Source organism: Coturnix japonica, chromosome 4, assembly GCF_054131305.1.
Source record: "Coturnix japonica strain WE chromosome 4, WE-NBRP24, whole genome shotgun sequence".
Lineage (NCBI taxonomy): Eukaryota > Metazoa > Chordata > Aves > Galliformes > Phasianidae > Coturnix > Coturnix japonica.
In genome coordinates this window covers 26,601,781-26,624,184 of record NC_140666.1, presented here as the reverse complement: position 1 = coordinate 26,624,184, position 22,404 = coordinate 26,601,781, and the positions used below count along the sequence as shown (strand labels likewise).

Below are 22,404 nucleotides of genomic sequence, written 5' to 3'. Positions count from 1 at the left end.
TCTGATCAAATCTGGTTCAGTTATTCCTTCTCTTAATTTAGAAGTGTGAGTTGGAGCTATTTCTCCATAAAACATGGTTAGCTTTCAACAGCCTTCACTTTGTTTTCTGATGAAATTGTCAATTTGTGACACAGATCAAAGTACACAGCAACTTGAAAGGGACCTAGTTTACTGCTGAAGCCACTTAAGCAAACATACCGCAGGTTAGGAAGTATACTATCAGTGACAAAGATATTTTACTCCAGAGCATGCATATTGGTTTCTCAAATATTATTCAAAATACATGTTTGGCTTTCTATATAGCACATAGTACTACAGTGTGCAAGGATTACACCTGAATACTATGTTCATTAACTTCTTATTTTAATGTTTTCAGCATCATTTTCAGACCAAAAAATAAAATAAAATTGTAGTGTTAATTATGTTTTAGTTCCATTTGCTTTTGCTATGTGTGGTAATAATTTTCCAGTGATCCACGCTGACAGCACAGATCAATAAAAGCAGGGTTTGAGATGCTGTCTGAACATAATCACTCAGAATGTTTGATGAGTATTTATGGGTAAGAGGTTTAGAAAATCATATTGCTTTTATGGACACATTTATCAACAAAATATATGTATAGAGAGAGCTAGAATAGTATTTACATGTGTCAAGCTTATTTATAAAGAAATGCACTCTAGTCCTTATTTTTAGCTACCACTGAATAACGAGGAGTTCACCTGGCATTTCTCAATAGCACATTTAAATGGCTTTTTTAGAGACAGGGAAACATTATACGAATAAGATGGACCTCAAAGGCCATTTATGCCACCTTGACACTTTTCCTGCTGAGGTGAGCAGGTTTATGTCTAGTTTGATGCCGAGCTGCTTTCCCTGAGTCTGAATGTCCACATCACAACAAGCTGCTATCCACTTACTGCGTATACTGAAGTTGTTTTGAATGGCCAAGCCATTTTCACTTTCTGTTTTCAGTTTAACCCCAACTATGACAGGACTTTAAAAGTTGTTTTATTTATATACGTACAACATGGGATTAAGAAGTTTTCCTTTCCACTCTGGTACTTTGATCTCTGAATCCACATTCTCAAGGTCTGAACAGTTCCCCCACTCTTTTTGTTGCAATGCCTTATTTGATGAGAATCTGCTGTAAAAGCAAATATTCCAATGGTGTGATCTGGCATTTTATGGATTGCTAATCAGAACTAAGACTGACTCATTCTTTCATCTGGTTTGCTGATTGGTGTTCTGAGGACTCACAAATAATTTTGAGCAGGGCTTATGACAGGGTCTGCCAGACACTGCAGTTATATTCTCTGGGCCTTGAAAGAAGACCATCAATTTCAGAGATCTTTTCTACTGCTTCCAACTGTGGAACTATCAGAAAGGGACATGAACAGATCTTCTGTTTCTTCTGTCTCTTGGAGAGAAATTAATACTTTCATGTTTTGTGGGGTTGTTTGTTAGTTTTTGTCTGTATTTTTGTTTGAGAAGTGAATATATTGTGTTTTGACTTAATGCCTCTACTTTGTATTCTGAAAGGTTCTATTTCTCTTTCCTAAATGTCTAAAATTGCAGAAGGCCTTCACAGCATAGCCTACATAATATAGCACAGCACTTTATATTTAGGCAAATCTATCCCACTCTGAGTTTATAAGATTTCATCACAGGACTTGGGTGCTATCTACATTGCCTTCCTTTCATACCTTATGCTTGCTGTCACCCTTCCTGTTTGTCAAACACCACTGTAGCATAAAGCATACGAACTGGGAGCAGAAATATTTTCCTTTTGGCCCTGCTGGAGCAGGAGTTGGACCAGATGGATCCAAAGGTCTCTTCCTACCTCATCCATTCTGGGATTCTGTCATTCTGGCTCACATTCTGGGCACACAAATCAAGCCTAACTCCCAGACTCCCCAACTATTGCTGTGGCAACCTGCCAAGAGTAGGGTAGCCAAACAGTAAACTGCACTTCTGTCCTTTGATCGTGAATTAAAGGTAAATCCAAAGTTTATCTAGCTCTTAGCCTGTAACCTTTACGAACAAACACACCGAGAAGTGACTGGATGATTGCAACAAGAAAGCAAAGGTACAGGCTGAAGGTCAGGCACAGGTTCAGCCATGAACTGGAAAGTCTGAGAAGCTCCTCCTCTACCTCAGCTTCATACAGCAATCCCCTTTACATGAAGCAGGAAAGCCCTGTTAGTTAACATAATCCTTATGGTCAGTTGCTAGCTTTTTCCAGTTCCTGCACCTGGTGACTGAGTTTTACTTGGACCAGAGCTTAAGATTTTCATGACTGAAGGTCATCAGAGGGCCCTCTCAGCCCCTCAGGCATCTTAGAACTGGCTGCTCCAGAACTCCTGTGTTAAGCAGAGAACTAGAGCTGGTGTCAGTGGTGTCTGCACTTACAGGGTACTCCAAAGTCTGAGAGTACCAAAATGGATCCCAAAAGCTACTAACTACTTTAGAACTTAGCCTTCTCACCAGGCTTCTGCAGCTGTGAAACAAGTAAAGTAGTGCCCTACGAATAAACAGTAGGCACTGGAATAATTGAGTGATGAGCACAGTAAGAAAATCTTCGACATTTTAAACAGTTGGCAGAGAACACCACACAGATTTCAGCAGCACTGTCCACGTTAAATGTAATCAGGAAGAGGGCGCGTTTAGCAGGAGCACCCCAGGTGACACAACAGTACAGCAGACTACGTGACTGTACACACAAGGAGGGCACACAGGGATTGTATGTGTAGTTCTTGTGCTCCTGAGAACAGAAGGCATAAGGCTGTGATCTTCAAGCAGAGACTTTGATGTGGACACTGGCAGATGTTGCATATAGCTCATTTAAATCTATTCTTTTAAATAACTCATCACAGTCCTGCAATTCTTCCTCTTGTTGTGATCTTTTCACCCTTTAAGCATTTTATTGTTGTCTGAGCTTTTTATGATTCTTTAAGATTGTTATAATTCTTTCACAGCACCATTACAAAAGAGTGTACAAAACTGCACAGGACTCAGACTGGGAAGGCATCTTCAGTCTTGCTGCTGAGATTAGCAGTGGACTATGTATGTGTGCCATTGAACTAATGTACACAATCATAAAAATAACACGTTTACAAAATTACATGCTAGGATAGCTTAGAATGGCAGTGGAGCACTTATGTGCATAACCCTTGTCTGCTTTGAGTTCAGGAGCTTCCTTATGGACAGAACAGACATGGCTGGCTGATCCTCAGACAGTAAAGATAATGTGGAGTCTGCTCAGACCTGGGTTGCTGAAGTTAGCTGAGCTCTTCTGTTTCTGAAATGAGAAGAATTTTGTTGTATTGTGGTATTAGTGGCACTGCACAGAATTCAACAGAACACTTCACAAAAGGAGCTGTAGGAAATTAAGATCAACAAAAAACCTTCTTTCCAAGTATGCACAGGTAAGATTTTGCCTTAAATATAACAGAAACCTCCAGTCATACAAATGATGGTGTAGGTGTAAATCAGTGACTTAAATCAACGTAGCACCATCCTATCGATCTGCTGTGTTCCTTATAACTTGAGAATACAACTCACTGTTAGTGTTGTTTACATGAGTTCTGTTCTAATCTAAGAGGGTTTACGGAGACAAGAGAAGCATGCAATGCAAAGCCAGACATGGGAGGAAACAAAGGGTACAGTTCAACTTCAGTGAACCTTACGTGGAGGTCAATGAAGCCTTCTGAAGGCAGAAAACAATGAAAACAGTGGTAGCAACTTTTAAGATGGGCAGCATCTTTAAGCATTTGACAGTCATGTACAACATTCCCCAGTAACTCAATGGCTTGTTATAGACCTCACAGTAGCAACACATTTTAATCAATACCTATACACAAACTACAGCGATTTTAAACTTACTTATTTTCTTCTCCTTAAAAAGATCTAGTGATTCTCAACTTAATTTTTTCTTTTGTTTCTTTTATTTTCCTGGGACATTTTCAAATACCACTCTGTTGTGCTCTTCATAAATATGCATGCAAGTCACACAGTTCATTTCTATCTCATTTCATAAAAGAATTACAAGAACTTCGTGTAAGAAAGATGATGCTGAACAAGGTGTGTGTTACACAAGCACCAGCAATGTCCGGTTGTAGAAATATACGCAAACTGTGCTCTGCAGTCCTCAGGGATTTGTTCTCTTTGACAAACCATAGTACACTTTCTTACACTAGTACTTGCTTCAGAAGGCCCAATGGTTTTCATGAGCATGGAGCTGCAAAGAAAGGGCAATGCCTTTTTTTTTTTTCAAATATCAACTGCCTGATTGTATTCGCTAAATTCCTGTCACACAACATGTGTTTTCCATTAGTTAAGTATTGCTGGCTCCTGCTAGGACCCGCATACACCCTAGATGAACAACAATTTACAAGAAATCAAGCTTGAAGCTGATATGCTTTTTTTTTTCTTTCCTGGAATACATGGTGTTGCTCTCATGGTGGTGCTGTACAAATTTATCTGGAGCAAATAACACCAGAAACTTGTGCAAGAGGCCTTAGGTAATCGACTCAGGACATTTGGCATGTTTTGTCTCCAAACAGAAGGGAGAATAATGATTAATCTCTGCTCTTCAGCAAGGTTTAAATTGCATCAAAAAGACCAGAGGAGAGAATCCTCTCATCCACAGTTCTGCTTGCTCTCCTCCGAAGATGATACCAGTGAGGATACTCTGTGTGTTGCTCTGCCTCAACTTAGCTTGGGTATGAGTTTCCTTACTTCATTCTTTCCTTACCTTGCTGATTTGAAGAGTAAAAATTTATTTAATCTGCATGAATTAGATGCATGTTTGCTGGCACCTATCTTGTCAAATTCAGGGCACACACATACGCACAAGCCTAGTGTGACTACTTAACTGCTGCTCTTTCATGACAGCAGTTCTTGTATATCCAGTTCTGTTTTGATTAATTCAGTCTTGTTGTACCCGCCTGCCTTCTGCAAAGCAAATAACACAAATTCATAGATTCACAGGTGCTGCTGTGAGCCTTAAAGCTGGCTGAATTGGATGCTGGAGGCCCCAGCCAGTCAGGAATTTTCAAGTTTATTTTAATTCTACTTTCCTTTTCTACTTCCTCACTTTGCTTCAACTGCACTTTCTAGCTACAAATGATGCACAATGGTTTTATTATGAAATTCCGATTTGAAAACAGTGATTCTTATGGCAGCAACATCAAATTAAACTAGAATGCAAGCAAGATGACAATAGATTATGGTCTATTATATTGCAACACATAATGAAGCATTTATTACCTAAGATAAGCAAGAAGAAATTTTTAGATGAGGAAAGTGATAATCATAATTTTCAACTATACTAACATATCCTTGACATTTTTTCACTTATGTTTCAGCCATTAATCTCATGTTAGTCTTCTTTATGACTGTATTTTGAAGGAAGTAAACGCTCTCACAAATTGCAGAAATTATGGGGAGCAGATCTGGCTAAACACAAGCAGTTCTGCTGGAGCTGCCAGTGCTTAAAGAGCACAGATGACCTAAAATTAAATATTTTATTTGTTATTTTAGGGGACTCTTTGGCCAAGATGAATTGAACCAATGTGAAACTGCTGAGTTAAATAATGACATTCCAGTTCCACAGGGCTGAGGTTCTGGCTCTGAAGGCTGTAATTAGGAACACTCTCTGCATGTGAATTAATCATACATCTTTTTCGGCATGAATTATACTGTTTGTTAGGAACGTAATGCATATGAAGAGAAACCTAAGCAGACCTAATTAGATCTCAAGCAATCTCCTTTACATTTTATGAAAAAGAATTATTTTCCAGTTCTTTACTAAGCAATAATGCAGTAAGAATCCTTACAGCATGTTGGCTTAGAATTAGCTGGTATAATTGCACTTTTGTTTCTCAGATTTCAAGAAAAATCTCAGTTCATTTATTTCTGTTCCTTCCATTAACAAAGTGCAATCCATCCATCACTGACATTATTATTTTCATTACAGTGCTATTAGTATTCTTGTTCTTTATGTCAGGCAAAACAGTGCTGGGAGCTTATAGGACTAAAAACAGAAACACTAATGAATGGAAATAGTAAATTCATGCATATCTTCAAGCCAGTTTTGAGTAGGAAGAAGGAATAGGATGAAAACAAAAATTTAAGAATATGAAAGCAAGTGAAAATGGAATGAAGATGTTTCAAAGTTAACTTAAGTAACTTCAATCTAATTTCAAGCTAATTTTGCATTTACATACAAAGCTCAGGATTATTTTGTAAAGATATCATCATTATCATCATACTCTAAGCACCATCCATTCTCCATATGAGCATTAATTTTAAGAGTGGAAAAGCTTTATTCTGACAAAACAAACAAAACCATGTCTTACTAGAAATGCCTTGACACTATTGGATGATGCATTCCACATGGCTGCAGTGCTACTGAGTGCTTGAGGATGTCAGCTTTTCATTTCCATTTTCTTGACCAGTGCTCCAACACTCTCAGTTTTGCTCTTCTCTCTACTCCTCCCGGCAGGCTCAGGATGGGGAGACCACCTTTGAAAAGGAGGGAGCAGGTGTGCGTGGCCCCAGGATTGTGGAGCACATGCAACAGTCCTCCTGCAAGTATGAGAAGAACTGGCCGATCTGTGCGGACGATGACTGGGTAAGCAATGAGCCATAGGGACAGCAGGACACACAAGGATCCCTGCCCTTGGTTTAGGAGGTCTGATGACAAGATATTCAGTAAAAGCTTCTCAATGGCTGACTGAATGTCTGTGTATGAACTGTTGGTTTGTCTCTCTCTTGCCTCTTGCATCTCAACTCATATCTATGCTACATTTAGAAGATGCAATCTTGCCTAAGAGTTATAACGTATAAGAGCATGGGGCTTTTCTGAGGATAATTCTGCTTAAATGAATGAGCCTAGGTCACCCTTGATCAAGCTGGATCTAACTTCCCTTTACAGCAGCCCTTTGGGAAATAAATGTGGTGAGATTATTGTTTTGCTTTTATTATTGTTGTTATTAATATTGTTATTGTTATTTTTTGTTTTGTTTAATTTTGTTTTTCTACTCTTAAGGAACAGAGGAAAGTGAAAATTAAAGGTTCCTTTGTCACCACTTGAAACAGGATTCTATGCATACGTTTCAGCAATTCCAATGCACCAGTGTCAGAGGTGCAAGATGTGAAGGGGTCAGCTGTGAGGTGTCCTGCTCCAAGTCATACAAGCCCTTGTCAAAGTCATTGGATGGATAGGACAGAAGAAGTCGCATAATACTGCCCTAAGTCATATTAGAGTGTTTTAATTGCTGGGTATTGATTTAAAAAACAAAAAGACAGATTCATGAAGATTTTAGCACAATTATTTCTCTTCCTCTTTCAGGGTATAAAATGTCCATCAGGCTGCAGAATGCAAGGATTAATTGACGACACAGACCAGGATAACAGTCACAGAATAGACAAAATTAGGCAGCAACTCGCAGACAGTCAAAATAACTATAAAGCATCCAATCGGGTAATTGTGGAAACCATAAATATACTAAAGCCTGGTCTGGAGGGTGCCCAGCGTAAGTATTCCCCCTACTTTCATTATCCGTTGCTACTTTTTGAGTGTGTGCATGTTAGCAGTACTTTGTGGAAACACATGCTGCACTGGACCTGATTACCGAAAGCTGGAACAAACATGGTGATACATGACTCTTAACTACTAACTAGTAGAAAGTAATGTAATTTTTACCAGCTTTGTGTTACGAGAAATTTGTTCTTAAGTATCTGCTCATATTGCCTATTTTAAAACATGATGCACTTCTAGGACAGGAAATCACACCCGCCTACCTGAACATGATGCATCTCTCTTTCAGAGCTTGATGAGAATTATGGTCAAGTATCAGCAGAACTGAGGAGGAGAATTATGACATTAAAGCAGCGAGTTGTCAATCAAGTGAACAGAATTAAAGCTCTGCAAAACAGCATCCAGGAGCAGGTGGTGGAAATGAAGCGCTTGGAGGTAGGTAGCCATTGCACCATTTCCACTGTTTGCACAGCCTGTCTACAGGAGGGTCTATTACATTGTGCGTGGTGAGCAGTGCTTCATGCAGAAAGAAAATACAATGCAGTTCTCTCAGGATCTGCTGTGGTGAGGTAAATTCCCTAATAAGTTGCTTTCTGTGTTATCTTTCCTGCTATGTGGGAAGAGAGATGAACTTAGGAGGGTCCTTTGACCCATCTGCTCTAAGACAGGCAGCTGGGATTCCTGATGCTGTATCTGCTGGTAATCAGCTCCATGCAGGGCATTTCTCCACTTGTAAGGAGCTGCTGGGCAACAAAGATCAGGATTGAGGCCCTATCCTTCTACGGTGCTGCCCATCAGCCCCAGGAGCACACACTTAGGTCCAAAATCAGAAGGAGCAGAAACTGTAAACATGCCACAACATATCTCTCCATGTATGGAGATGTGTATTGTGTGTGCCAGGGTAGATTTCAAAAGGGAGCTTCTGAAAAGCTTATCTGTAGATGGAAGGTACCAGGGCAGCTTGCACATTTTTTCCAGCCCAGATAAAGGACACACTAGCTTGAGAAAGTTCAGGAAAGTTCCCTAATGCAGTTATTTCTCTCTGTCTATGTAGGTGGACATTGATATTAAGATACGAGCTTGCAAAGGAAGCTGTGCTAGAAGTTTTGATTACCAGGTGGACAAAGAAGGCTATGAAAACATCCAGAAGCAGCTTACCCAGGCCAGCTCCATTGACATGAACCCAGACTTTCAAGCAACTGCCTTGAGCACACTGAAAATGAGGCCACTTAAGGACTCGAATGTTCCTGAACATTTTAAGCTCAAGCCTCCACCAGAAATGCAGGCTCTGAATGCATTTAATAACATCAAGCAGATGCAAGTGGTATTAGAAAGACCAGAAACAGCCTCAGCCTCCTCCCGAGGCGAGACCTTTTACCATGTGGCAGAAGGAAGGGGGGATTCTTCACCTTCCCACAGCAGCAAATTAGTTACTTCTGCTCATGGGAGAGACAACCCTAGCCTGGTAGACCTAACTTCCTCTGTCCATAGATGCACCAGAACTGTCACCAAGAAAGTCATCACTGGCCCTGATGGTCCTAGAGAAGAAATAGTTGAAAAAATGGTTTCCTCTGATGGCTCAGACTGCTCCCATTTACAAGGGGGACGAGAAGGAAGCACGTACCATTTTAGTGGGGCAGGTGACTTCCACAAGCTAGACAGGCTTCTGCCCGATCTAGAGTCATTCTTCACCCATGACTCTGTATCCACTGGTAGTAGGCACTCTATGGGCTCAAGCACCACTGCAACCAGCAGCCGTGTGACTGGGGCAGGCAGCAGCCACCTAAGCACTGGAGGGAAAGACAAATTCACAGACTTAGGGGAGGAGGAAGAAGATGACTTTGGAGGACTTCAGCCATCTGGATTTGCTGCCAGCAGTGCAAGTCACTCCAAGACTGTAGTGACCAGCTCCTCTTCTAGTTTCAACAAGGGAGGCTCCACTTTTGAAACCAAGTCACTAAAGACCCGTGAAATATCTGAGCAGCTAGGTGGGGTGCAACATGATCAGAGTGCAGAGGACACCCCAGACTTTCAGGCACGAAGCTTCAGACCAGCAGCAATGAGTACAAGGAGAGACTACAATGGGAAAGGTACACAGAAGTAGTAATTGAGGTAGTGGAGCCAAATTCAATTCATAACCAAACTGACAGAATATTTTTAGATACTGCAGTATAACAGTGTGATGATAAAATGCCAGAACGGTGTCTGTTTGTTACCACTTTGGAAATAAAAGGGAAACTATATCACTAATACTTGGGTATTGGATAGACAATTAGCAATTTAAGATCTGTGTAAGGTTTTCCTCTCTCAAATCTTTTTTAATGTTGCCTGTCACTAAACCTTATGTAGTCCAAGACACATTTAACAAATTCCCCTCAGATCTATTGCTGCTTGGATTCCTCTGAAGTTTTTTATTAAACTTTACTGATAACTCCTGTCAAACCAGATCAACTTTTTTTTTTAGACTGCGATGATATCCGCCAGAAACACACTTTTGGTGCCAAAAGTGGCATTTTCAAAATCAAGCCAGAGGGATCCAATAAGGTTTTGTCAGTTTATTGCGACCAAGAGACCACTTTGGGAGGATGGCTATTGATCCAACAGAGAATGGATGGATCAGTGAATTTTAACCGTACGTGGCAAGACTACAAGAGAGGTTTCGGCAGCGTGGATGGCAAAGGGCAAGGAGAGTTGTGGCTGGGCAATGAGAACATCCACTTGCTGGCTCAGAACGACACTCTGCTTCGAGTAGAGTTAGAGGACTGGGATGGAAATGCTGCATATGCAGAGTACATCGTGCAGATAGGGACTGAAGCGGAAGGCTATGCCCTGGCTGTGTCCTCCTATGAGGGGACTGCTGGGGATGCACTGGTTGCAGGCTGGCTGGAGGAGGGCTCTGAGTACACGTCCCATGCCCAGATGAAGTTCAGCACCTTTGACCGGGACCAGGACCGCTGGGAGGAGAGCTGTGCAGAGGTGTATGGGGGTGGCTGGTGGTACAATAGCTGCCAGGCAGCCAACCTCAATGGCATTTACTACCCAGGGGGCCACTATGACCCCAGGTACAATGTTCCATATGAGATAGAGAATGGAGTAGTCTGGATACCATTTAGAGCTTCTGATTATTCCCTCAAAGTTGTTAGAATGAAAATAAGACCCCTGGAAACCCTGTAGAAGGACAGGCATTTAATATATGCATCACAACTAGAAGTTGGAAACATCTTTTATATACCTATGTAAACCATGTACCTTTACTCTATGAATTGGAAGACAACATGGCACATCAGTGGCATACAAAATAAACTGACTAATTATTAACAAAACAGCTCTTTCATCTTGTTTATAACTGACAAAACCTTTCAAGGAAATGTTGATTTTAAAACCTTATATAAATCTCTGCAACCTTTTGTCCCGTTAGTACTTCTTAATACCATGTTTAGTTTGAGAACTTTAAATGTCAGAATCTCACAGAATGAAACCCCCAATATCCTCATGTGTGGTTAGGCAATCCTTCTGAAATGGGAATTGAAAAATGACATTGTGTGCTGTGATATTCTGGACTACAACTTGAGTTCATCTTGATGGTGATGGGGAAGAGAAATCTTGAATATTTGGCAATGGTAGTGACATCAATCTGCTGAAGAAGTAATTCAAAGTGACAAAATGAGGTGCTCTTCTGAGCAAGTCAACAACCCTTACTCCAACTTAATAATATTTTCCAGAGTTGATTACTTACTTCAGCTGAGGAGAAAAAATGCAAGTGGCACCTGCATCAAATTTGCTGTCTCAAATTTTCTCACAGTCATGTAATATTTAAAAGCCAATCTTACAACTTCCCCTTTACAACTAAAAATCCCTTTATTTTCTCTCAGGCTGATTCGTTGTCAAAAACTTAAAAGGCCTCATGGCTGGAAGATTTTATTGTTGTTGTTTGTACTGAATGGAGTAGGACATACAGAGTGTACTGCCTGCATTTCAGTAGATACTACCCCACAGGCACCCCTATCAGGTCCCATATGGATGTCCCAGAAACAAATGTTTAATAATCTCACGCACGCTGGGGTGGCCTTTGCCAAGACCAATTGGCAGCCTAGTCATATTTTACTTCAATTGTGGAAACAACTACGAGATGATCAGAAATTTCAAAATACTCCCAAAAGGTCAGGAGTATGAATAATTCAACAAGTACCAATTTGTTGAATTGGTGGACACAGGCCTGGAAAATTCAGTTGTCTATAGTGATCCAGTTTCAAGGAGAAAGAGTAAAGATTGATGGTTTTGGGGGACAGACCATTCCTGTCACCCAAACACGGTTGAAACTGGGGGTTGGGAGTCTCCTGCCCTGGAAATGTAAAGCATCTATTGCCCCAGTCCCAGAATACATCTTGGGCATAGACATTTTATGGGGTCTGGCTCTCCAGACAACCATAGGAGAGTTCAGACTCCGACAGAAGTGCATTAGTGTCTGGGTAGCGCAGGTGATATTAAGAGTGAAGCATGAGCCTATTTGCCTGCTGGAACCACTCTGGACTACTGAGACTCTGTACTACCAAGTCAGTGGAACTTCACCAGGCCTTGGTGCAAGCAAGATGTTGATCTAGTTGATCTCTGTTGATCAATGGGAGCAGCATGGGACATTCCCTGTGATGAGGCTGCAGTAATGAGCCTCAAAGTCACATGGCAACCCTGTTCCATTTACCCCTGATAAGTTGTGAGGATAAGGGAAGAATATAACAGGCAGAGGCTTGGTGGGTTGAAAAGACAAAACAAAAAGAGTGACCAAAAGGGGGGGAGCCAGGATCCATCCCTTTCCAGTCCTCATTTAAGGTTGACAGTGAAGGTAAGGGTATCCTGATGAAGATCCCTGCTTACCTGAGGCCCTCCAAAGGTAAGTAATTTTTCTTCCTTTGTTTTTGTGTCAATGCCTGCTGTGTTTGGGTTTGTTCTCATTTGTTGCAGTCTAGGATTGTGCCACCCCACTACTGTTGCTATACTTTCCATCACATTAAAGCATTACACCTGATTACAGCCTCTCTGCTGTCCCATGTGTAGCAAGGATGTCATACTCCATTTTGGGTGCTCCTGCACACATATAGCCAATGGCAAACTGGCAAAAGGCCCTCAGTAACTTGATCTAATTTTGAAGTTGTCCCTGATTTGAGCAAGTTTGAACAAGACATTCTCTAGCATTTCCTTTAAACCAGAACTACACTGTGACTGGAATCATGAATTGCTCATGTTCCACAGCAGAGACTCAGTGAAAGACATACTGTTTATGTCTCCTAATACTGTATAGGATTCACTGTAAAGGATGTGGGATGTTGGAAATCGTGTCACGAGTCACGGTATGTGAGCTCGGTTTCAGGAAAGTACTTATCTGTTCCAGAAAATAGGATTTGAACTGGCAGTTGACCTACAGATTTATTTATTTATTTAGATTTTAAACTCTACTCCTTCTCAATATGTTATACGGGTAGTTTACCATGCCTTTATGATATCAAAGAAGAAAGCAGTCCTTTCTATGGTGGGATATTTGCTTCTTCCCAGTTTATGTACAAATACACAGGAATTGTGAAGAAAACTTCAGTTTCAAGGCTTCATTTTATTTTTAGAAAACATTTTTACAGTAATCCATTCCCTCTTCAGATTTGGTATGCAACCTCTTTGTAAAAGAGTGAAGCAGCTATATTTTTATATGTATTATTGGCCTTAAGCCTTATTCTAGACCAGTACTTTTGTCTTGTGAACAAATGAAGAAAATGAACAAAATACTCTTTATGGCTTATGTTCATGGTTCAGCCATCATCATGTTTCACTTTGGGTCATGATATGATGGGACCTGCACATTTGGTTCTCATATGCAATGACAAGCCTGAATACCATACCAAAAAAACAAAACAAGGTACAAATATGAAAAGAAAATCCCTGATTCTATACATTTTGATAATGATTAATCTGGGAAGTATGGCTTGATTTTCAAGCTCATCTTCTTCATTGAATACCATGACCCCTTCCAATTCATCCATACAATACCATCATCTGTACCATGTTTTGCCATATCCCAGCTGTAAGTCCCTCCCCAGTAGTATCTGCCATTAGGGTTGGCTGCGTGGCAGCGATTGTACCACCATCCACCACCATCTTCTTTGGAACACTGTTTTCTTGGATCTGTAGTTAACCTGATGAAGTAAAAACAGGAGTTAAGAGTCACAGATGAACTGTAAGCAAATAGGTCTGAGTATGTACATGTGTCCCTGTACTGAAATTTTCAAATTACAAGTACTTCACATCTTACCTAAACTTCCTATAGAAGATTGTCTATTACAAGCATGTGCTTATGCTGTGCACTTGCAAGTGAAGCTGCTTATTAGAGATGCTTAAAATTTTAGTTGTGTCTCTTTAGGAATGACATTATAGTTTACCAATTGATAACTACAGTTCCTTCAGTTCATCACAATTCAAAGATACTAGAAATAATGACAATTGTATGTATTCTCAAATCTATTACAAATGTATTATTTTTAAGATTAAAGCCCTAACACATATAATTTAGCACTTGATATCTGAAATGTCTTCTACAACTGAGCTCCTGTGTCTTCTGAGTAGGCAGAACTTTTATCGTAATCTGTCTCTCCCCTCAGGACTCATCTCTGTCCTTCTGGAGTAAGTACCAATATTCCTACTTAACCAAAACAATAGTCCTAAGCACTACCACCATCAGCCTCTGATGACGAGTATATTGTATTCGGACTGACACTTTATCTATTGTAACATCATTCCTGGAATCAGTAAAATTCAGTATTCATGTTCCTTACTTGGCTATAGAGCAGCACTAGCATAATGTAGTTTTAACTCTTCTTTGGCTATGCCAATTCTTCCCTCAGTAGCAAGCAACTTAGAGTAAGAAAACATATTTTAAGATACTATAAAGTGCTGTGCAAGCTAACAGCAAGTTAGTTGAAGTATTCTTTGTTGTTTTTTGTTCATTTGTTTGTTTTTAAGCAAAAACATACAGTCTGGTAATTTCTTTTAAATGTCTAATGCAAGTACATACCATCCATCATTGTCTCTGTCGTAAGTACTGAAGAACATGCCATTGTGAATTGTCATTGTCCTGTTTTCTCCATACAACTGTGAAGCTCCTTCCATCAGAGCATTGCCTGCATTTCCTTTGTAGTTACTAACAGAAAGCTGATATTTGTTTCCTTCATTATGTATGGTGAAACCTCCATAAAGAGCTGATACTTTATCACCATTCCAATCTTCCATTTCAATTAAAACTTTTGTGGGTCCTATCTTGGTAAGTTGGCTGATTTTGTCATTTCCAAGCCAATATTCACCTGAGAAGTAACAAAGGAGAGTTTGGTGAAATCAGTTTCAGAATATACTTCAAGGCAGCGTTAAGATTAACTTTGACAGACTTGCAGGCAAATTAAAAAGTCAAAGAGAAGTACAAGTCAAGAAGTACAGGAAAATAGTTTCATTAGGCACTGTTCATGTTTCATGCTCAGTATTTTACCTGGTGTATCACAGTATTTCTTTCCTCCACTCTTTGCAGTATTTCCAAATCCTTTCTTATATTCGTCCCACACTCTTCCAAAATTAACGCTGCCATCCTGGCGATTCTGAATCAAAGTCCAGCCTACAGGAACAACAGGACTTAGATTAATTAATCTTAATTAGATAAATTATGAAAGGAGCACGAAGTCTTAAGATAAAGCCCTTCTACCACTACCTCAAGATGAGCAGGTGACTTCTTTGTAGCAAGACTGCATTTTCTCTGTTTGAGTTCAGCCTTGCCATTTTTACTCACACTGAAGCAGTGAGCTGCTTCATGAGGAAATGCAGAAGAAGCAGAAGGTGAAGAAGCACCTCAGGTTTTCTTGTATAGCATGTAGTAATTGGGTAAGAGCCAGATCCTCCACTTCTGTCCACCAATACATTGGTATTAGCTACACTAAGACATGTTTTTATTTACCCATCCTCCCACACTTATTCATTTACAGTTTCATTATAGCAATATCCTGCTGGGTATCTGACAAACATGACTCTTCTGAGTGACTCAGACTTAATTCTCAACTCCATATTAGTTTGTGTAAATTGAAAATTATTAGTATATTTGTTCTGTTTTAGTATTCATATTAATTTTCTAATGACCTTGTTATTTCATACTAACCTCCATTATCTGTTTCCATGTCACAGTAAACTCTGTATGGCTTGGTAAAAGGATCTGGCTGGATGAGGTACATTTCAGATGTTTCACCTCCCTTTCGGTAAATATCCTCACATTCTGCAAGAATAAACCAAGAGACTGTTACTAAAAAAGCTCTGAACTCCTTGATTTGCTCATTACAAGGAAATGCTTTTAAAGACGTATTTAATTCTGCTTTGATTATAATATCTGTAATACACCATCTGGAAGAATCAAGGAAGAAAGGACAACATACTTGTATTTTCTACATTTCCAGATAGGCATTTCTAAAAGTTCAAGCCAAGCATCTGAAGATTGTAAATATTTCAGTGACTTTTTGAATTAGACAAGCTTGTAAAAGAGGAATCTTTCATAACTGAAAAAGGAGCTGAACCTAAAGACTAGATATCAAGTAAGAGAGTTTTTTCATATTGGATAATTATCCATCCTTTCTGCTACCTTAATCATTGTTATGGGTTTCAGAGAACAGTCGCTCCTATTGAATGGTGCATCCATCAACTTGCACGGAGATATAAAGATAAGAAGAAAGAGTTGTCATTATAGTTAAATGATTACCTCTGCCTGAAACCACTGGGATATTACAAGAAGAAACACATGGGGTACGGCAGTAGTCTGTCTGGGTTGCAATTGCATTCTCCAGTTTCTGTATCTTTTTCTGTAAAGAATCTACGACTGCACGAAGGACCCTGAGGCTAGAGGGGATGTTATTGTCCAGGTTATCCTTTATGTAGTTATAATGCAAATCCACTTCTGTGTTATACTCAGAAATTATAATATCATTGTCTAGAAAAAAAACAAATAGATGAGAAGTACATTAGTTTTCTATGTTTTCAAGTTATGAAACAAGGAAAAATAAACTAAGCATAATTTGAAGATCTGCTTGTTTTCTTAGTGGGAAGGAAGTGTAGGCATGTGTTTTGCTTGCTTTTCCCATATGTAATAATAATAATAATAATAATAATAAAAATAAAATATATAGAGATGCCTGGAAAATTATTTCTTTGTACCAAAATCGTTATTTCTTGGCAAGCTGGTAGACTGAATGGTGTTGCTGTAAGAACTCGCCAAAGAACTGTAGCTTCTTCATGGGGAGCCATGCTGCCAAGCCAGGAGCAGGGCATAAAGGAGTTGGTTGATGGATCTTAGTATCATAGAATTGAGAGCACAGGTAAGAGAAGGGGAGCCCCTGCATTTAGAGGCCTCATGTGAATCTTGGCTCAGTACAGGATCCATTCTGTTGCCTCTCTCAAGGGAATTCTTTTTAAGATTTATGATTACATATTTTTAACTTTTAAAAGAGTACTGCTAGCAAGCAATAGTAGAAATATCAATTGAGCTGTAATATTATTAACATTGATGAATAATAATAATAATAGCATACCTTTTCTTTGTTTTTGTGTCTTTACCAGTTTATCATCTATCATATTCACATACTGATACATAGTTGTAGAGGTGTCAGAAAATTTGGCCACTCTGTCTTTTAGATCACGCAGAACTGATGTCACTGTTTTTTCCTGTTTTAGCAGTGTCGTTTGCAGTTCACACCCAGTTGGGCACAGTACTCCCTTAAAAAAATTAAAAGAACTGTGTATAAAGATCAAGACAAAAAGAAAAGTTTCCAAACTAGTCAGCAAATGACTATACCTAAATGTCGAATAGCTAGTAATATTTGACCACATATTTAAGCATTTAGATAAGGACTTAAGACATCTATCTGCTACAACAAAGCTGCAGTTGAGGAGGGAGTGCTTAGGCTCCCAATATGATCCTTTTGTTGAATCCCTTGGACAAAGCCCCATTTCTGGGTCCACTATCTGCTTTTAGCTTTTCTGCACAATTAAATGTTCCTGGAGATAAAGAACCTGCACTAGGACTACATTCTGTCAGGAACAACTGGAGCCTGTGCCTGCTGCCTATTCTTTTCTTCTTTAGCCTCAGAGAATCAAGGTGCTTTTCCACAGCTTGGCCACGTGTATCTCTCATAGGAAACAGACAATTATGTTGTATTAACAAATGGCCATCTTAAGAAGCTGAGCACTGTGGAAGCCTGGCCAAATTCAGGTGGAAAGACACAGAGTTGGGCTTCTTTAAATGCATGACCTTGCTACGCTTGTTAAAGAAAACGCTGTCTTCAGCACCCTTCCAGCCAAACAGGCAGACACCTACCAGCTCATCAAGAGCATGCTTGCAGCCTCCAGCATCAGGGTAGACAATCCGCTCCTTCTTCATGCCCTGCTTGTCCCGCTTTGGTGGCCGGGGCTGGTATCCAGTGCCAGAGATGGGGGGTGCCACAGGCCTGAGTGTGGGGGCTGCTTCCCGCCGCTTGTCCAAGGGTCGGTGGCCTCGAACATCGATCAGAGGGCCGTCATCCTGCAAAACCGGGCAGAACAAGATCTCTGAGCCTAGGCTGAAGCCTGCCTGCAGCTAGGGCCTGTCCTGGAGAGAACACTGGCCCTACGAGAGCTCTACTCCATTGATAAGATGGTGTGCCATGTTTAACCATTTCGCTTCTTTGAAAATCTTCCATCATCTTCAGCCTGAGAGTCTAACAGGCTGAGCAAGGAGCCTACGCCCTCTGTTGGAATAAAGCCTTTTGAATCATGGGACAACTGCATCAAAATCTTCAGTCACCTCCAATCCCATTAAGGCTTAGCTGCAAATCGCAGACAGGGATAATCATCAGAGGCTTCAGGGAGTTCCAAATGCAGGCAGCATGCAAATCACAAAATGGATGCAAAAGGCTAAAGCAAGGTAATCTCATCAGTGGTCAATGCAAACACATACACGCATCCTGTAACGGAAAATAATCTCTGCTGGGATTTTTGAAGTATAAATATATATACATACATACATACATATATATATATATATATATATATATATATATATATATATATATACTAGAACTCTAAATGAAGTTTTTCATGAAAATATTTTACACAAACCAAACTAAATATAGGTTGAATTGTTTTTCTAGACTGATCCTCAATGCTTACCTTTCAGTTTATCAGTGATCACCTCTCCCTTTCAAAGAGAACAAGGCAGTAAACAAACAGACATTTATATGCCTTTGCACATCATAGATGAGTTGTCTAAAACGTCACTAGCCAGCACTGCTAAATAAATATCCTTAAATACATTTATCTAAATAACTAATCTTACTGATTTCCATTCAGCGTTTGCACAAAGAAAGAAAGGAAATAGAAAGAAAACAGCTGTTGCATGGTAGGATATACATGAAGAAATAACTGAAAGATTATTTGAGTGGTAGAAGAATATGCATGTATCATTTTCTAACTGAGCTAACTCATGCAAGCCAAGTAAGCCATCCATACAATTAAGTAAAATTTATCATTCTCACTCTTATTTTCATCAATTCTAATCAGTATTACAACCTCATTATCGTATTCAACAGATGCCTGGGGTTTAGCAGCAGGGATGCAGAGCAGGAGTAGTAGGAGCAGCTTCATAGTGCTGCACACTTGAGCTGCTTGCTGACCTCCCATTAGCAGCTCTGATAGAGCTGGATCCACTAGGTTCCTATATATGCACGTGGCCACCCCAATTTTTCAGCTTGGTAGTGATAGGACGAACCCTCCAGAGCAATCATTACTCTGTTAATATTTAACCTTTCTCTTCTCTGTGTGCCTGAATACATCTGATGTTGAGCAATTCCTCTGGACAACCCTTATCTGCATGTCCCAGAGACCACTGTGGCTGCTGGCATTGACTAAACATTTAAATCCTTAAAAGTACATCCTACACAGGTTACACAAGATTACCTTATTCTCAGAAGTCACAAGTCTTGTAAAAAAGCCAAACAGTTGAATGTCCAAAGAAAAGAAATGCTGTCAAACAGGAACTCGGACATCTCCTTACTCGTTTTCTCTCTGCTGAAAATTTGAATGTTTTGGGAATATCATATTAAATTTGAATTAAATTCATCCCATACCAAATGTCACAGTCTTCTAAGCAGGTCTGATAGGACCTAGGTAGATATGCAAGCTTTCAGCCTCTGTTAGTACAGTACACCTGAGTAAATTGGTTTTCTTCATAAGAAAGTGGATGTAGTACCTCAATGAATATTCTGAACATTCACACTGATAGAAGATTGATGTTTTATCTTTATTTTCATTGCTGATAAGCCTCCTTGTACACTATGTGAATTAACTATCTTTAGTAGCACTTTAAAACAGTACGGTATGAGGTTATCTGTAATCATAGTGGAATAAAAAAATGCTTCCTGGTTCTTTTTAAGAATTTGGTGTGTTACTTCCCTCATGTAAATAGATTTAACATTTCAGTGTCTGCATATCCTATGAATTTCTAACTCATCATAAATTATAAATAACTGAATTATAGTGTATTAGTAAAACATGCACACCACTTTGAAGTAAATTCTATCCATGTCTGAAGACATTAACAGAAGTAAACCATGGTCTGAGCTTCCATTTCAGAGACCAAACAGGTGGGGAGGTAAATTTTGTGATAAACAAAAACAGAAATAGCTAAAATTGCTTGTTTTAGGCCTTTTTCCTGTATTTGTGCTGTTGTCAGAGTTCTGGTAAACTATGGAGGTTCCCGAAATATGAAAACAGTTTAAACTGATTAGTTTAATCATTAAACAGCTTGGCCCAGAATCAGCCATAGCTCAAGGAACTCTTACTCTCCTGTATTTGATCCCTTGCAAGATGACATCCCTAACACTATTAGATTTGGAAGAACACAAACTTCTCTACATAGGAACTAAGGGAACCTGTCTGTGGTCAAAACTGTTGTCATCAGCATGTTCTTTATACGTAAATATGCCAGTCAAGACACTGCATGCCCATCATTATCTCTGTTTCTGGGCATTCTCCAACCTTAAATGCAATTTTCATCATGCCATACCTGGCGGAAAGTTCAGTCACCACCATTTCATGTATGAGGCAGAGGCACAGTGATGCTCAGTCTCTTGACCAAGGCTTACAGGTAGAGGAACAGTGGAGATCTAACATGGGGCCGCACTAGCTCTGAACCAGGAACTTGACATTGAATTATCCTTCCTTAGTCCATATGAATCTTAACGATATTTGTCTTGAATTTATTCTGAAACCACCACCATATTCTGCAGCAACTTTAGGTGTCCTTCTTCAGGCACTCAGTGATCTTTGGTCTGTGGTGGCTGTGTCCATGCCAAGCATGTTTGGCCTGGGAATCCCTTAGCTTCATCAGCCTTCTGATAGGATTTTCTCTATGAAATTCAGCCTTTGACCCTCCCCACTCCAGTATTTTCATTGGCTTCCCAAAGAGAGTTAGCCAGCTGTGTCTCCTCGGGGAATTACCAGGAACCACAATGAATGAACCACATGCCCATTGTGCCAAGACTGGTGTGCGGATTTGGGTTGAAGAAGCATCTGTCCTAGAAGGAGCTGTGTCTGCACCACAAGGCTTTTTCCTGAAGAGGCTTTTCAGCAAAGCTCCACCTGCATGGGGACATGACTTACACTGGCGAGAAATGCTTCTAGCATGAGTCACAATCTGGAACTGCAGGGGGAGCAAGGTATATTGGAAAACATACATGAATATAACAAATATTTGGGGAGCAGGACCTAATCTCCATTAGTTGGCTTGCTGGGTGTGAGATGGGATTTTTCTTTGATGCTTGCAACTGTTACAGCTAGGCTGACACTGTATAACGACGGGAGAAAGCCTTATGAACAACCAAGAACATGGTTTAATCTTCTTCTTAAAATGGTGTCAAGGAGGCTTTGTCTCCAAACAGAACATCTTTCTTCGTTGTGTTTTCTTCACTTCCTCCCCAGCTCACATGGTTAATGAGAAACTCTTCCTGAACTCACGTAGTGTTGATAATGCAACAAATCTGCTATGAAGAACTGCGAAAAGAAAGCATTGACCTGATGGTGTTCCGGAACATCTCTTTGTACACTGCTTTTGTCCTGGAGAGCTACTTACTGGCAGAGGTGTATGTGTGTGTTTTTAGGAATGAATTTTCATGTGCCGCCTCTCGTGTTTGCTTTGCCAAATCATCCGCCCATGGTGCAACACTCTTTACACAAACCCCATCCTTGTATGTTGGTTCCTTTAGGCTGAACACATCCCAGAGGTAATTTGGGCCAAGGGGGAATAGAGCCATCTTGGGCCACTGATAGCTGTGCCAGTAAATGTGATTTTGAAAGGAATCCAGTTGTTAGCAGCTGATTTAGAAACGTTTTTGGAAGCTGCTGGCGTTGTACATGTCACACTGTGACAGGGTTACTGTAGAATTAGATGTTCAATTAGATGTAGACGTTTATGGAGGGGGGTGGGGGGGCTTTAAAAAAAGAGTGTAATTACAGGCCTCTGTAAAATCTAATGATGCTGTAATAAGTAGCACATGTAAGTGAAGTTTTCTTACAAAACACAGATCTTTCTTTTCTCGGATTGCTACAAAGCTCTGTATTTCAAGGAGGTTTTCCTTTCTAGATGCACTAAAAACGAGCCCGATTCACTCAGCAGACGACAGCACGCAAAGTGCCGAGACTGTAAGTTCAAAACAAAACAAACCAACATATTATTATTAAAACAAACCAAGAACAAAACGCCAGCGCAACACCGCACCCTGGCGTTGCAATCTCCTCAATGCAGCCCGGCGCACCCGATTTGCGTC

General features: G+C 40.0%; 2 protein-coding genes across 2 annotated transcripts; one reads left to right on the top strand and one right to left on the bottom strand.

The window, feature by feature from the left end:
• Positions 1-4,628: 4,628 nt before the first annotated feature.
• On the top strand, positions 4,629-10,866 carry FGA (fibrinogen alpha chain). Its single transcript, XM_015860931.2, has 6 exons — positions 4,629-4,721; positions 6,506-6,634; positions 7,355-7,538; positions 7,833-7,978; positions 8,598-9,633; positions 10,008-10,866. The coding sequence occupies exons 1-6, from the start codon at positions 4,671-4,673 to the stop codon at positions 10,715-10,717; spliced, it is 2,256 nt and encodes a 751-aa protein (XP_015716417.2). The 5' UTR covers positions 4,629-4,670; the 3' UTR covers positions 10,718-10,866.
• A 2,259-nt stretch (positions 10,867-13,125) lies between these two features.
• On the bottom strand, positions 13,126-19,274 carry FGB (fibrinogen beta chain). Its single transcript, XM_015860929.2, has 8 exons — positions 19,151-19,274; positions 17,922-18,125; positions 17,137-17,320; positions 16,311-16,538; positions 15,720-15,833; positions 15,063-15,185; positions 14,598-14,883; positions 13,126-13,722 (listed from the first exon to the last, which is right to left on the bottom strand). Exons 1-8 carry the CDS (start codon positions 19,259-19,261, stop codon positions 13,494-13,496), a joined length of 1,479 nt encoding a protein of 492 aa, XP_015716415.2. The 5' UTR covers positions 19,262-19,274; the 3' UTR covers positions 13,126-13,493.
• Between the last annotated feature and the right edge of the window lie 3,130 nt (positions 19,275-22,404).